We start from the raw sequence: 14357 nt of genomic DNA, 5'->3' as shown, positions 1-14357 counted from the left end.
ACTTTAAGGGCATTTAAATGGTCATTGGATAAACATATGGATGATAATGGAATAGTTTAGGTTAGATGGGCTTCAGATTGGTTTCACAGGTCGGCGCAACATCGAGGGCCAAAGGGCCTGTACTGCGCTGTAACGTTCTATGTTCTATGAAATGCTTCATTCCAGGCAACTGAGGCATCTTTGCATCCTCCTCTCAGTTTACCCTCCCACCTAGTTTACTGTTGTCTGCAAACTTGGAATATTGCAATCTTAGCTCTTTCCCTACCACTGAGCAAGTTTATAGCAGACACCCAGGGCACCCATTTTGGTGTAAGTAAATGGATTAGCTCAGTCAGAAAAAGAAATCAAAGATTTTCCAAAATTCATGGATGAATGGGTACAGTGGGTATTGCTACAAAACAATGCAGTCAATAACGAAGGTGAACTTCAAGAATCCCACAGATATAGAAATCCTAACATTTCTGTTAAATAAAATTAGTGAAATAAAACAACTCCTCACTATTGCCTGAATAAGCAAATAAGCCCTGTTTCTCTACCATTCACAGATGCACCTAAAATTAGCAGGCATCAAATTACTTTTTGTGGATTAATTCCGAATTAAACACCATTCAGCCTCAAGCTGTGACCTCTGGTTCCACCGTTTAAGTTAAGATGATCTTGTAATTACCTGAATTATCTTGAACACCCAAAAAACAGAAAGCATAGTGCCTGTCAATATTCTCTTTTCCAGGAAAGACCTGCCAATTTATATAACTATTTCTCATACTATAATCCCAAGAATCATTTGAATGCTTTCTTCCATTTTCATTTCAACCTTTGTGTTAGTTTTCCTATGTCGCACTTTCCAGTCACAGGTCACCCACCACCATTTCTCCTCTCCTGACAGGTGACTGAGGCTTGGGACACTCTGCTACGCTCACTGTTCTAATTCCCCTTTAGTCTCAGAATGCCACTCTTTATTTTTCCTTCCTTAACATCTTCCTACTTTTATCTCTTGCTTCCATAATCCCATGCCATCTGAAAAACAATATTTTTTTCATGCCACAAAGGATCACTTGTAGCTTTATAAATAATTCCCAGAACCCATTACTCTATATTTGTGTAAATGGCTCCAGTTCAGTGCTTAACCTTACAATGCTGTCAGTCCATGTATCTAATACAACATAAAAGTTGCATTGCAAAACAATGTGCCCAAACTGGATTTCATATACTAATGGTATATTTTTAAAAAATCATTTTAAACATTAGATCGCCAACGTAGGATGTCATAATGGTGTAATGCATTCAAGCATTAAAAGGTGTTGTGCTTGACTGCTGGGCTCACGGACATGATTCTTTGGAGGGCTTTTGGTCCTAGATTAAATGCTCAAGTCTGTTCTACAAAGTTATTTTTGTCTGTTTCTTCCATTATTGCTGGAAAATAGATTTTTAATTTTGTAGCTTATATGTCATGTACTTAGGTTAGTCAAATAAGCGAGACACGTTTGGCAGTAAAAGAACACAATATCAGTGAGTGACTTCAAGCACTTTCATAACATCTTTTAACAGAAGGAACCATTTATTCACAGTAATTCACAAAAGGTCATAGATACACTACTCAAATAGTCAGTTAATACTCCATTTTCCCAGGTCTAGGAACAGGAGAGAGAGTGGACTTTGACAGTGTCTGGGCCAATTTTAATATTTAATACTTGTTTACATTGGTGAATGTTACAAGAATCAAAGCAGGTCAATATTGAATCTGGAACACTGATTGATTCTTAACACAAAATAAGTTATGAAATTACTGAAGAATTTTAGAAATATAAATGAGGGTTTGGATAATACAGTGTAACATATCTGAACAAATTTGCAAATAAACACGAGATCTCAACTTCAGAAACATGAAATCTGGAAAACACACTCTTGAGGTCAAAGTTATATTCACTTTGGCAACTGTAAGTGACAAGAATTGAATACATCAGGGCTCCTGACCTCTCCCAGCAGACCAACACTTTCTCAAAATTACAATAGAGAATTAGTTTGGCTCTGGCCACTGTGATTTATCTCCGTACAATGATTGGGTGTGAAATGCTGCACAAACATACAAAGGAATGAATCTCTGTGGGTGCAATGTTCTCATTTTTGAAAAAGCCAGTTTTATTTCAAAGCAATTATAAGTGAGGTAAATAAAAATATTTGGCTTAGAGTGGGCAAAGAGTTTAAATCCCAACATCAGTGTTCCTAGTTGTCTTCAAGTTCTCAGCATTTTCCAAAGACTCTCACATTCTGGTATTTCCACTCATTTCCTTTGCACTCTGATCAGCGAGTTTCAGCTGCTGTTTAAATGCACTGCTTTCACAGCTAACTTTAAAATCATTTTTTCTCTACTGAATACAAATACTGTTATTACTGATATTGCTGCCCCATCCCATACTTATACTTTAATCCAATCTGATTTTCCAACAGCTGCTGTCTCAAACTTCTTCACTGTTATTATTTTAGGGCAGAACCTGCCTAGGTGGTGAGAGTAGAAACTCTCCTTCAGCATCACACACTATACAATTTGATCTATCATTTTGGAACACATTGCTAAGAGCATTTAATGTGTTTAGAAAGTATCATAACAATACCAATTCAGAACTGAAGCTTTTCTTCAATGCTAAACTCTCAGTGGTCCTGGGCAATCACCACCATTACAATCTAAGTGACCAGCTTTATATCAAATATAGAAGCTTATACAATGTAGGAATCATAGATAAAATATGCTATGATAAATATAATCACCAGAAAAATATTCCCACCTTAAAAGAGCATAAATATTAATCTGTTGACAGGTTCTGATTCAGATAATCTGTAGCATTTGCAAGTTGCATTGAAAGTAGTCTAAATTGCAACTTCCAATTCAATCACAGCACTTTGTCTACGTTTTTAGCATTTAAAATTTTTGTTCCCTGTTTTGGTATTTCATGAGCCAGAATTATTAACAGTACTGAAAATAATTTCCTCTTCATCTATTTGGAGATGGTTTTTGTTTTCTAAAGTTGAGGAAGACAATCACTCCATTACTTAAAGGTTTAGAATTTATTCTAGACATATTAAAAATTAATGTCACACCAGAGTAATTTCTTTTTCAATATTAAAATCAGCATTTCCTTGCATATTCTGTCTGATCAGACATCATTTATTGAACGATCTGGGAGGTCATCTGTCTAAAGGACCACTGTAATGAAATCCTAATCAGTCAAGAAATGCCACTGCTAAATAGTCCCTTGAGTGGTCATCATGAAGCTTGACTATGGTTATGAGATTATAACTGTGTCAAACTTTAAATGGCATATTGCAGAATATGCAACATATAAACAAGTCAAATTGGTTGATCATGTAAATCAAAGTATAAAGAAGTGATTATGGTAATAGGGAGTGAAAAATGGCAGTACATTCTTTGCGCTATATTGATGAATAAGTGGCTATAGTTTCAAAAAGGCAAAGTAGTGGACTGAGATTTAATTTGTTGCAACTTTGTCATTCATTTGAGTAAAGCCAGAACTCACACGGCACCAGGTTATAGCCAACAGATTTAATTGAAATCAAAAGCTTACAGAGTATCATGTGAGTATACATTATCAATCATCATCTGATAAGTTGCCATATTTGGAAAATGAATCCAAGAAATAAATGTTGGGTAGAAACAATTAAATTAATTATAGGTAACATTTAAATAACAAGCTTCTTTTTTTTGGACTTTAAATCTGCCTTTTATCAATTTTGAACTAAATTTTTTTGAATGCAATGACCCAATTAATGATCTTTTCCTTGGTTTAAGAAGAGTTCAGGAAATAGCATCCCACAGCCATAATATCTATTCATTTTAAAGAGGAAAGCTGCAAGCATTTAACTTTTATTACAACAGTTCCCAAGGCAAAAGAGGTCAAACAATAGAATGTGGACAGATGATGTCCTTCTAATTGTTTATTTAAAGGCAGGCTGTTAAATGCCCTATGGAAATTAATCTTCTCTCCCCCTCCCCACCCCCACCAAGAAATTTTTCAATCAATTTTTCAAAACTGAAATATGTAATAACCTTGCCAAATTTCACATCATCTCACAGGACAGTTCAACTCACAAACCAGATGTGAACGACTCAAACTCTACAAATCATTTTTGTGGAAAAGAGGGTCTTCTTGTGGTGCTCAAAATCTGATAGTCATATATCTTCAAGTGGATTCTAGCTTGAGAAATTCAGAATTGTATTTCCCCTTATTCAATTTTCTTTTACATTCTTGCAATTAGATGTTGAAACACCAATGATATACTGCTACCAAAATATCTGTACTCCCTAAATAAATATGTCGAACATTCAATTGAAGAAAGCTAAATCACCCGTTACATTTACTTTGTTAATGAACATCTGATCAGTCACCTCTTTTAAACAAAGAGAGAAAGAAAATATATTGAGTTCAGTTATATTCACTTTAACTATCTGCATTATTTCATCAATGGGGATTCCATGAACACAGCTCTCAGCATCAAGCTAGATTATTCTCAGCATTGAATGCAAACAGATTGAGTGGAATATTCCGATCCACTGAACAACATGGGCAAAAATATTAGGCATTAGGAAAAACAGTCTGATTTTTCACCAAGGTTTTAACGGAGAGACAATATTGAGAGAGTGAGTGCAAGAAACTTATTTACAGGCATTAACATCTCATTCTTACCTACTCTTGACTCATTTATATACAGTTTGTTATCTACCCAGGCAATGGATAGAAACTAGATGGCGACATCATCATCATTGACAATCCCTTGCAGACGAGGATGACTCTCTTCCACGCTCAGGGTGAGTCCGTAGGTGGCCGTACAGAACAATGCGGCTACCGCAGACTCTGTCACACTTGGGGCAGATGGTGGTCACGGGAAGGGGTGGGAGGGGCATTGATGTGGCAGTGCGCTTCTTTCACTTGTCCTCCAATTTCTCCCTACAGTGCTCGATGCCTTCCCAGGTCCTCCTGCACTTTGGATGGTCTTGGGCAAGTGATTGTCTGTGGGAGTCTGTGTCTGTGGTGTCTGTGGGAATTCCCAACCTGACAGTCTGAATGGTGGCTCTGGTTTGCTGTTGCTATGCACAGCATTCCCAAACATCAAGGTAATTTCTATGGGCAACAACCATCTGCATTACCACATTATCACTGCACATTTCAGGGCCACTCAAAACACAATTCAATACTTCAATCCTGCACATTTGGAGTTCACTCACCGCTTTCATCGTAATGTGGCTACTAGGCCACATTGTGTGCAGGGACAGGGACCCATCACATGCAGCAGAGCAGGGTGCATCTCAGAGCTCTTAGCACTCACTCACTTCGAAACTCAACATCTTTGCCTTATCATGCCTTTCATACATTATTGCCTCACTCAGAGCTCACTATCGCCCCTTGCCTTTTAACACAGAAAAAGTGAGACAGTGTCTGATTCTTGCCAGCAGTGATCACTCAAGGGAGTGGATGTGTAGCTGAAATGCACCTTGCTAAGTCACTATCATACCTAGAGAATATGCCAACAGTTTATGGAGCAAACACATTGCTTGGGCTTAAAACCAAATGTGTCAAAGTCTAAGGAGAGCAGTCCTCAGTTAGGCCAAGGGAGACAGCCTTCAGTCAGGGGGTTCCACCACAATCAGTCAATGCCATTATCCAATATCAATCTAGGGTTTGAACACAGTTAACTGGCCATTTGGGTGTACGGAGTCCAGAGTTCAATTTAATTACAGGATGGGGAGTGGACCAAGGTCATTCCTGCAGGTTCAATTAAACCAGTCAGGAAAAGTTGCAAAGAGATCAGTTATCAGTCAGGACTATAATTCTAAGTTGGTGAGGGGGGTGGGCCACATTCAGTCCTGTTCACTGACAGTCAAGGCAGGTTATCGACAGTCACCACTACAGGCTTCAGTGGGTTGCATGTCTCTGTGTGTATCTCTGTCTCAGTGTGAGAGTGTTTGTCTCTGTGTCTGTGCGTGCATATGTGTGTCTCAACGTCAGACATCAGTGTAACATTATGGTTGGCATAACCAAGCTATAGGCCCAGGGCTCAGGGGAAATGTGAGGAGATGAAAACCTAATAAGAAGAGTTGGGTGCGAACAAATGGAGGCCCAGACTATGTGGACAGGAGGTGCAAGAAAGAAAAGACCACCAAAACATTTGGGGAAGGTACAGTGGTCACTTAGATTACCAGGTTGAGCCTCTAACTCACTCTGTGAAGTGCACCCTATGTTCCTTTCCATCTGCATCCAAATTTGTCATGCACAATGGGAATGAAAAATGACTGAAATCCTAGAGAACTCTTTCGGACTGAACCCATGGGCTTTACTTTTGAGTGATGTGAGGCCCTTCCAGAGGCAACTGGATTAATCAGACACTCACTCATTACAGGTTTAAGATGTATGTAATCATAGCATTCTGCATGTGAAACGTATGCAATCACCAACTACTGTTATGTTGAATACAAATCCTGACAAATAAGAAATCTTGACAATGACTCTGCTTAATATAAATTGAACATAATCATCTCTGTAAAGCAGTAGTATCAAAGGCGATCTTAGAAGAGTCACATGTGGGCTACAATGGACATTAAGATAATCTAAGGCCTCATAGATCAAACTATGATGCAAAGCTGATTCCTCTTACCTTGAGCTGCAAGTATTCACCAAAATGCGAATAGGCACTGCTGCCTTTACTTTTGGTGATAAGTGGTGGTGGCCTGTAATCTAGCTGCACCTAATCTGTTACTGTATTGGTGCAGCATTACCTGTGCTGCATTCATCAGAGTAAAAGCCTACTATGTCAAAAGTTCCACATACAGAGTAATTCCATGACCCTCACTATCAGAGTCCTACAAAGTCCATTGCATTGAGAGATGCAAATGCTGACTGTTCAAGTTACAAAGGACCAGTTCTGTTTCTGAAATTCCCCAGAAAGACACAGTGGCTGTTGTCCACTGATGATGCAGAGAAATGAGGAGAAATAAATATATTAGCAAGCCCACAACTAGCAGCAACCTTTGGAGGATGTCAAACAGTCTCCACACAAAAAAGGGGTTGCAGCAGTAAGTCCATCAGGATGCAGAGAAGTTACCAGAGATGCAAAGTCTATCATTCTCAATGCTATTTCCTCCTGATAAGGTGAGGTGCATTGATGCCACAGACCAAGATGCCCTACCGCACAACTGTGCTCTCTATTGGAGCGGGACTTTCCAACTGAAGAGACAGGTAGCCATCCGACTCCAGCAGACATCAAGGTGGCAGCTGTGCTAAATCTTTACACAGGCTGTTTCCAAGAAACCACTGGTGACCTGTGTGAAATCTCTATTCCAAATTCTCTGGAATTTTAAAAATAAATGATTAAATCTGAAAATCAATTTAGATTTTTTTTAAAACAAAGACTTGTTTCATAATTTCTCCCTTTGTCTGGTTTTACATCTTTTAATTAGTGAGAGATGGGAGTTTACTTTACTCCCCAGTTGTGAGTAACCAGATAAGCCACTTAGACTATTAGGCACATTCTAAAACTATCAGAGTCCCAAAATTAATCTGAAATTGGTCAGCATTCTCAAATACTTTCATTTATTACCACACTTTATTAATTATTTTTCAGAGATTGATATTCTAAGCAGACATATTCTTTAATTTGAAACTATCTTCTTAATAGTTACCTTGTTTCTCAGGATTAAACTGGACAGTAATTAAATGGTATTAAAATGACCTGAAATCAATCAAGTTCAAATGGAACAGATCTTGTTGTGAAATGGGCCACATGTCACTGCATGTACTGCACCACTCAGAAAAATTAAAATATTAACCATACACAACAGAAAATAAAATTTCTGAAAACAGAAATGCTTACTGTTTTGGATATAATGTAAAATTGTCTGGCCATACAGACCAATCTATACACCAAAAAGTAGTGTTGCCATATTTCCCTGACTTGTATAATCAGCAAGAGAAAGTGAGGTTGTTAACTTGCTCACTGAGCTGGCTTGTTTTCGTTCAGACGATTTATCGCCCTGCTAGGTAACATCATCAGTGAGGCCTCTGATGAAGCAATGTTGTTCTACTCCACTTGGAATTTATGCTGTCCGGTCCATTACGGTGAGTAATGTCATTTTGGGTTTTGTTCTGTATGAGTTTGTATGTGGGGTCCAATTCTATAGGTTTGCTGATTGTATTACGGGTTTGAGAACCATGCCTCTAGGAATTCCCGTGTGTGCCTGTTTGGCTTGGACTACTATGGTTATGTTGTCCCAGTTAAACTGATGGCCTCATTGTCAGAGTGTACTGATATTAAGGGAAGTTCATCATGTTGTTTTGCTGCTTGCTGACTGCTGACATTCGTGTATGTTATAGAATTGGACCCCACTTACAAACCCATACAGAACAAAACCAGAAATGACACTACTCACCATAATGGACCGAACAGCATAAATTCCAAGCAGAGTAGAAACAACATTGCTTCATTGGAGGCCTAACTGATGATGTTACCTAGCTTGGTGGCAAAATGAACGAAAATAAGCCAGCTTGGCGAGCAAGTCAACAACCTCACCCACAACCCGAACTACAACTCTTTGCTAAAACCTTAAACAAGAGAAAGTTTCTGCAGTTCTTGGAGTGAAACTATAATTTCATTCCTTATGTACACATTTGTCCTTTAGCGAACAAGCAAACAAGGCCAATTAGCACAAAATCCAGTAGTATTTTGCCACACTAAATTCTTTTGATTAAACTATTGTTTCTTAAATTTCCAACGCCCTCTGCATTTCCCAGGGTCAATAGATGAGACAGATAAACACTCACTGGATTTTACATGGACAGGAGGTTTCAGAAACTTGCTCTACACAGCAAGCTAGTCGTCAAGATCTGCGACAACCCCCTTAGCAATGCAAGAGTAAATGATGTTTACATAACAATTTGCAATAGTAAATGTCAACAGAAATGCACAACCAAAAATTGTGACAATAGTGATATTTCTGGACAGGAATTGGCATACTCCAAAGATTTCTAATGTGGAGGTTGGGATCCCAAGTGGGGTCGCAAGCTCAAAGGCTGCTCTTCTCCTCTCCCCTCTCACTTCTGCAGGTTTCCTGCCTTTCCATCCCCTGCTGTCGTAGGTCTTCCCAGGTCCAAACTGCACTCATGGGGTCTCCATGGGAAGAAGCTGACCATAACTGGTTTGGAATTCAAAGTCCACTGTAAAAATCACACTATTATGCTTTTGACGGATTGGGTTTCCACACTGTTTGATTTACCTTTTCAAAATCAGATGTGTTCTGTCAGCTGAACAAAGAGATCACAAGTGTATTGTTACGACGGGCATATTTCACTAAAACACAGTTCCCTCCTCCTCCAGATTTCTACCTGACAGGGTGAGGCGAAGCTGTTTCTGTGTGGATGACTTGTGCTGAAGAAAATGAAGTCAAAATCGGGAAAATCGGGGTAACTCTGATCGCACATGACTGAAATCAACAAACAGCTTCACAACCAAACAAGCAGAGGCGTGGGAACAGCATGTTTACGGTTAGATTACATTGACGCATAATAACAAATTGAAGAATGTCACGTGTCAGATTAGTTAGTAAAGTCAATGTTTAGCAAAAATACAAACTTCAAACACGATTGTCGATTTTAGTCCAATCAGTATATTAGTCATAGAATTACAATTGCAAGGAACTCACTTTTACACCTGACAGCTTCATTGCACAGGGGGATCTGCTTGCCACAATAATCGCACCAAGTGTACACGGAACATCGAACGAAGCAATGTCCCTCTCCCTTCTCCTCCGGGACTCTGGGATCCTCCGCTTGGAGGAAGATGGTCCGGACATCTCGGGGTCGATGCGCTCCCTGCTTCACCCTGACCCGGCGCCCCTGCACCATCCCTCCACCTCCCGCTCCTGCACCACCGCCGGCTCCTCCACCTGCTTTGGCCATCTTGACCAGACCGGGACTGGCCGAGTGCGCCGGCATCTCGCCGCAGTTGCCCTCGAGCAGAACGCAGCGCAGGATGAGCTCCCCGGACCGCATATCACCGGAGAGACGTCTCGATAGCCCCGGCCTTTGGTGGCCGGGGGTGAAATCCCCCAGCTGCTGGGCGAAGGAATACGCGGCGAAGTGTGTGCTTCCCAACGGCGACGCTGTCGCCGACTGCGAGGCTGACGCTATGGGCATGATGATAATGAATCGGCGCAACCAAACGCTCTCGCGCAGGGCTCCTGCAGCTGACAGTTGGAGGCGTTGAGCGCGCGCTGCTACCTTTTAAAGAGCGGCGCGTGCTTTCCCTCCAACCCTCCCCCGCGCCCCGCCTCCTCGCCACTCCGCAGTGGACTAGCCGCGAGGCCACAGTCACGGGGGAAGTTAGCTCCGTTCGGGCAAAGCACGTCGTCACCCGGAGCTTTTGTTTGAAATTCCTTCCCCATACCACTTCCCTCCCCCCCGAAAGGTCGGTTTTTTTTTGATCTCTTTGTTTTCTTGTACTTAACCCCAGATTTCAGGGAAATCTGCCTGTCAACCCTGACTCAGAATCGCACAACTGTCACGATGCGGATGGAGGCTATTCGGCTCATTGACCGGAAAGCCATTAGACGTAGAAGCTGGAGAAGACCATTCAGCCCATCCACCTGCTTTGCCATTCCATGAGATCATTGATAATCCTCAATTCCACTTTACTGCCTTTTCCCCATAACCCTTTATTCACTTACTGATTTAAAGTCTGTTTATTCTGAGCCTTCAGTTTAGTTAATGACCCAGCCTCAACAGCCTTCTCAAATAAAATTTCTCTCTCTGTCTTAAATGAGCCAGATTCTGAGATTATGCCTCTGGTCCTAGACTCTCCAAGAAGGGGAAACAACGTTTCTGCATCTGCCAAATCTGCTAAGGATTTTACATGTTTCAATAAGATAGCATCTCATTCTTCTATACTCCAATGAGTACAGGCTCACCCAGAACTATTGGTCAAATGAGCATCAAGACTGAGCCCCATTCTACACCTTACCTCCTACCCCTTTTCTTTTAACGCTGCTCATAACCACTCCAAACATTCAAAACAACACAATCCTTAAAGTGAAATTCAATTGGACAGCACCCTGGTTTCAGGAGGTTGAGTCCCACTGAAGGACTTGAGCGCAGAAATCTAAACGCGACAGTCCAATGCGATCCTGAGGAATGCTGCATTGTCGTTTGGATGTGACATTAAGCCTCACATGGCCTCATAGATGGACATCAGAGATCCCATGATGCTGTTTTGAAGAACAGCGTAGTTATCCCCCAATTACCTGGCTAATATTTATCACTCTATGTCATAGAGATTATTTAGTTGCTATCACATTGCTGTTAATAGGAGTTTGCTATGCAAAAAAATTGGCTGCAATTTTTCCTGTAATTTTACAATAATAATGCTTCAAAAGGACTTCATTACTTGTGTTTTAAGATATCTGGCTGGTGATCATGAAAAACGCTGTCTATAAGAACGTCATTACTTCCTATCTGGTATGGTGTTTCACTTCTCTCTAGTTACCTACTTTAAAACTTAATGAACATCTGAGTGAGGATTATTTGTAGACACGAGAAGCTATTTGGTATTATTCGTTTTAAAATGTCCTCCCTTTTTAACCTTAGTTTATTGTTTTAAAATTTCTTTTCTGCCCATTTCTTCTTTCTGCCATTAACAGCCTAATTCACTGTTTTGCCTCAGAATAGCCAGACATAACTGTGTGTGCAATTACACACATTTTAGATCAGAAATTGCTGCAAAGGTGAGTTTCACAGCATGGAACATTATTAAGTGGACTTCCCCCCTCAATTATTATTTCAATATTGTGTATCTCACATTTCAAGAACATTGATTTGATGAGGATGCCATATGTCAATGTCATTTGTAAACATCATCTCCTTAATGAAAGAGAATTTGGAGTGTTGCATGCCATTCTGGTCTCCAGTCTGTAGGAAAGATGTTGTGAAACTAGAAAAGGTTCAGAAAAGATATACAGGGATGTTGCCAGGGCTGGAGGGTTTGAGCTATAGGGAGAGGCTGAATAGACTGGGGCCATTTTCCCCAATGCTTTGGAGGCTGAAGGATGACCTTGTAGAGGTTAATAAAATGATAAGGGGCATGGATAGGGTAAATAAACAAGGTCTTTTCCCTTGAGTAGGTAAGTCCAAAACTAGAGGTCACATGCTTAACGTGATAGGGGAAAGATATGAAAGGGACGTAACGGGCAACGTTTTCATGCAGAGGCTGAAACGAGCTGCCAGAGGAAGTGGTGGAGGCTGGTACAATTAAACATTTAAAAAGGCATCTGGATGGTTATATGAATAGGAAAGGTTTCGAGGGATATGGGCCAAATGCTGGCAAATGGGATTAGATTTATATAGGATATCTGGTCAGCTTGGAAGGGTCTGCTTCTGTGCTGTACATCTTTATGACTTTATAATGGAGGAATATTCATTGAGAAGGTGAGAGGAAAATTGGCTGAATTAATAGTCAAACAAAATGTAGAGATAGAAAGAAGAATAAAAGGAGTGAAAAGGAGCAGATTTAGCAAAATTGAAATGAAAATCATCAAGCAGAAAAATAGATCATTCTAATTCAGTTGTATTTGGGAATTGCTCCATTTGTCCTTGATTGTTTTACTGAGTGAAGAATTGTGGGTTACAAATGATAACACCCTTGTTCAAAAAAGGGGAGAAGGATAAATCATCTGGGCAATCACAGACCAGTCATTTTAATGTCAATGGCAGGGAAACTTTTAGAATCTATAATCCAAGAGAAAATTGACAGCCACTTGGACAAACATGGATGAATAAACGAGAACTGGCAGGATTATTGATGGCAAAATATGTTCGATGAACAAGCTTGTATTTTTTGATGAGAAAGCGGAATGGGTGAATGAAGGCTGTGGAGTTGTTTTTGTGTATATGAACTTTCAAACATTGTTGAAAAGGTAGTACATAAAGGCTTCTTTGCAAAATTGAGGTTTATGGGATATCATGGTCAGTAGCAGCATGAATGGCAAGTTTTTCTGACTGATGAAGATACATAGTGAAATTCCCAAGGCTTAATATTAGAACCACTTCTCTTTTTGATCTATATTAATTTGTGGGAGTTCAGGGCACAGGTTTGATATTCACAGATGACATGGAACTTGCAGTATAGAAGATAGTAAAAGGCTTAAGCGGTCCTTGATAGAGTGGTGGAATGTTTAAACACAAGGCAAATGAACTAAAACAAAGTTCTGAGGAAGGGTCACCAGACCCGAAACGTTAATTCTGTTTTTTCCTTCACAGATGCTGCCAGACCTGCTGGGCTTTTCCAGCAACTTTGTTTTTGTTCCTGATTTACAGCATCCGCAGTTCTTTCGGTTTTTACAACGCAAATGAAACTCAATACAAATGAGATACAGTGCATTTGGGTAAGAAAAATGAGAATTATAATTCATGTTAAATGATAAAATATGAGGGAGTGCAAGAAGAGTTCTAGGAGTGCTCAAGCACAATTCATTACAGGTGGCAGTGCAGATGAACAAAGCAACTATTTAGGCATAAGGGATCTCTGCTTTATAAATAGAAGCATAGGTCCCAATTTTGCCCCCACATCATATGCACAGAGCTGGGAGAAATCCCACCTCTGTGAACCTGATCTTTTAAAATGGTGAGCCACATTTCCTATTTTCGGTCTGGGGTAGAGGTAGGTTGTAGGCTGGATTGAGAGTTGAGCCAGCAACTCTGGAAGAGCTGTGAAGGCTGCTAGTTCCCAAAGTGGGCCAGGTAGAAAGCCTGCCCTGTGTCTTCAGTGGTTGTCAAAAATTAAAATAAAAGAATAAAATATAAAACATTGTTCCAGCCTTCACCCCTTCCACTCCCCTCACTCCACTTCACCCACATACTCCTGTGCTTGACGATTATCACCTAATGCCCCCTACCCATCTACTATGGTTCCTTGTACCTTCTTTACCATGCTATGCTCCTCCACCCATTCACCACGGTTCCTAATACCCTGTTGCTACGCTTTACCCTTCTATCCATTCCCAATGGACTCTCATAAAACCTTCAGCAATTTAATATCTACTTCCAACCATCATCCTTTCCCCCTTCACCTACCATATCAACAGATCTAGTATCCATAATAACTAATGCACACAGGAGAAAAGAAAGTTCCACTACTTGAAGTTTTGTTTGCTAATTATACTTTATTTTAAAAAGCACTTTAACTCATAAAAAATGCATTTTGACAGCTCTCACCAGCTCATGACAGGTGAAAACTTCTTCCCCTATGCCAGTTGGATAGTTGTTCACATTTCTCAACATTTCTTGACAATCCTGACAGGTCAA

General features: G+C 40.2%; 1 protein-coding gene across 1 annotated transcript in view; it reads right to left on the bottom strand.

Annotated features, from left to right (window-relative positions):
- Nucleotides 1–10237, bottom strand: part of rassf5 (Ras association domain family member 5) — a 110273-nt gene extending 100036 nt beyond the window's left edge. The window contains exon 1 of the mRNA XM_020526639.2: nt 9707–10237. Coding sequence (XP_020382228.1) covers nt 9707–10199 — 493 coding nt within the window. The 5' untranslated portion in view covers nt 10200–10237. The remainder of the gene's footprint in view (nt 1–9706) is intronic.
- Between the last annotated feature and the right edge of the window lie 4120 nt (nt 10238–14357).

The sequence above is a fragment of the Rhincodon typus genome, chromosome 25 (assembly GCF_021869965.1).
Source record: "Rhincodon typus isolate 14 chromosome 25, sRhiTyp1.1, whole genome shotgun sequence".
Taxonomy (NCBI): Eukaryota; Metazoa; Chordata; class Chondrichthyes; order Orectolobiformes; family Rhincodontidae; genus Rhincodon; species Rhincodon typus.
Note: the sequence above shows the minus strand (reverse complement) of the source record. Positions and strands in the feature narration are given on the sequence as shown.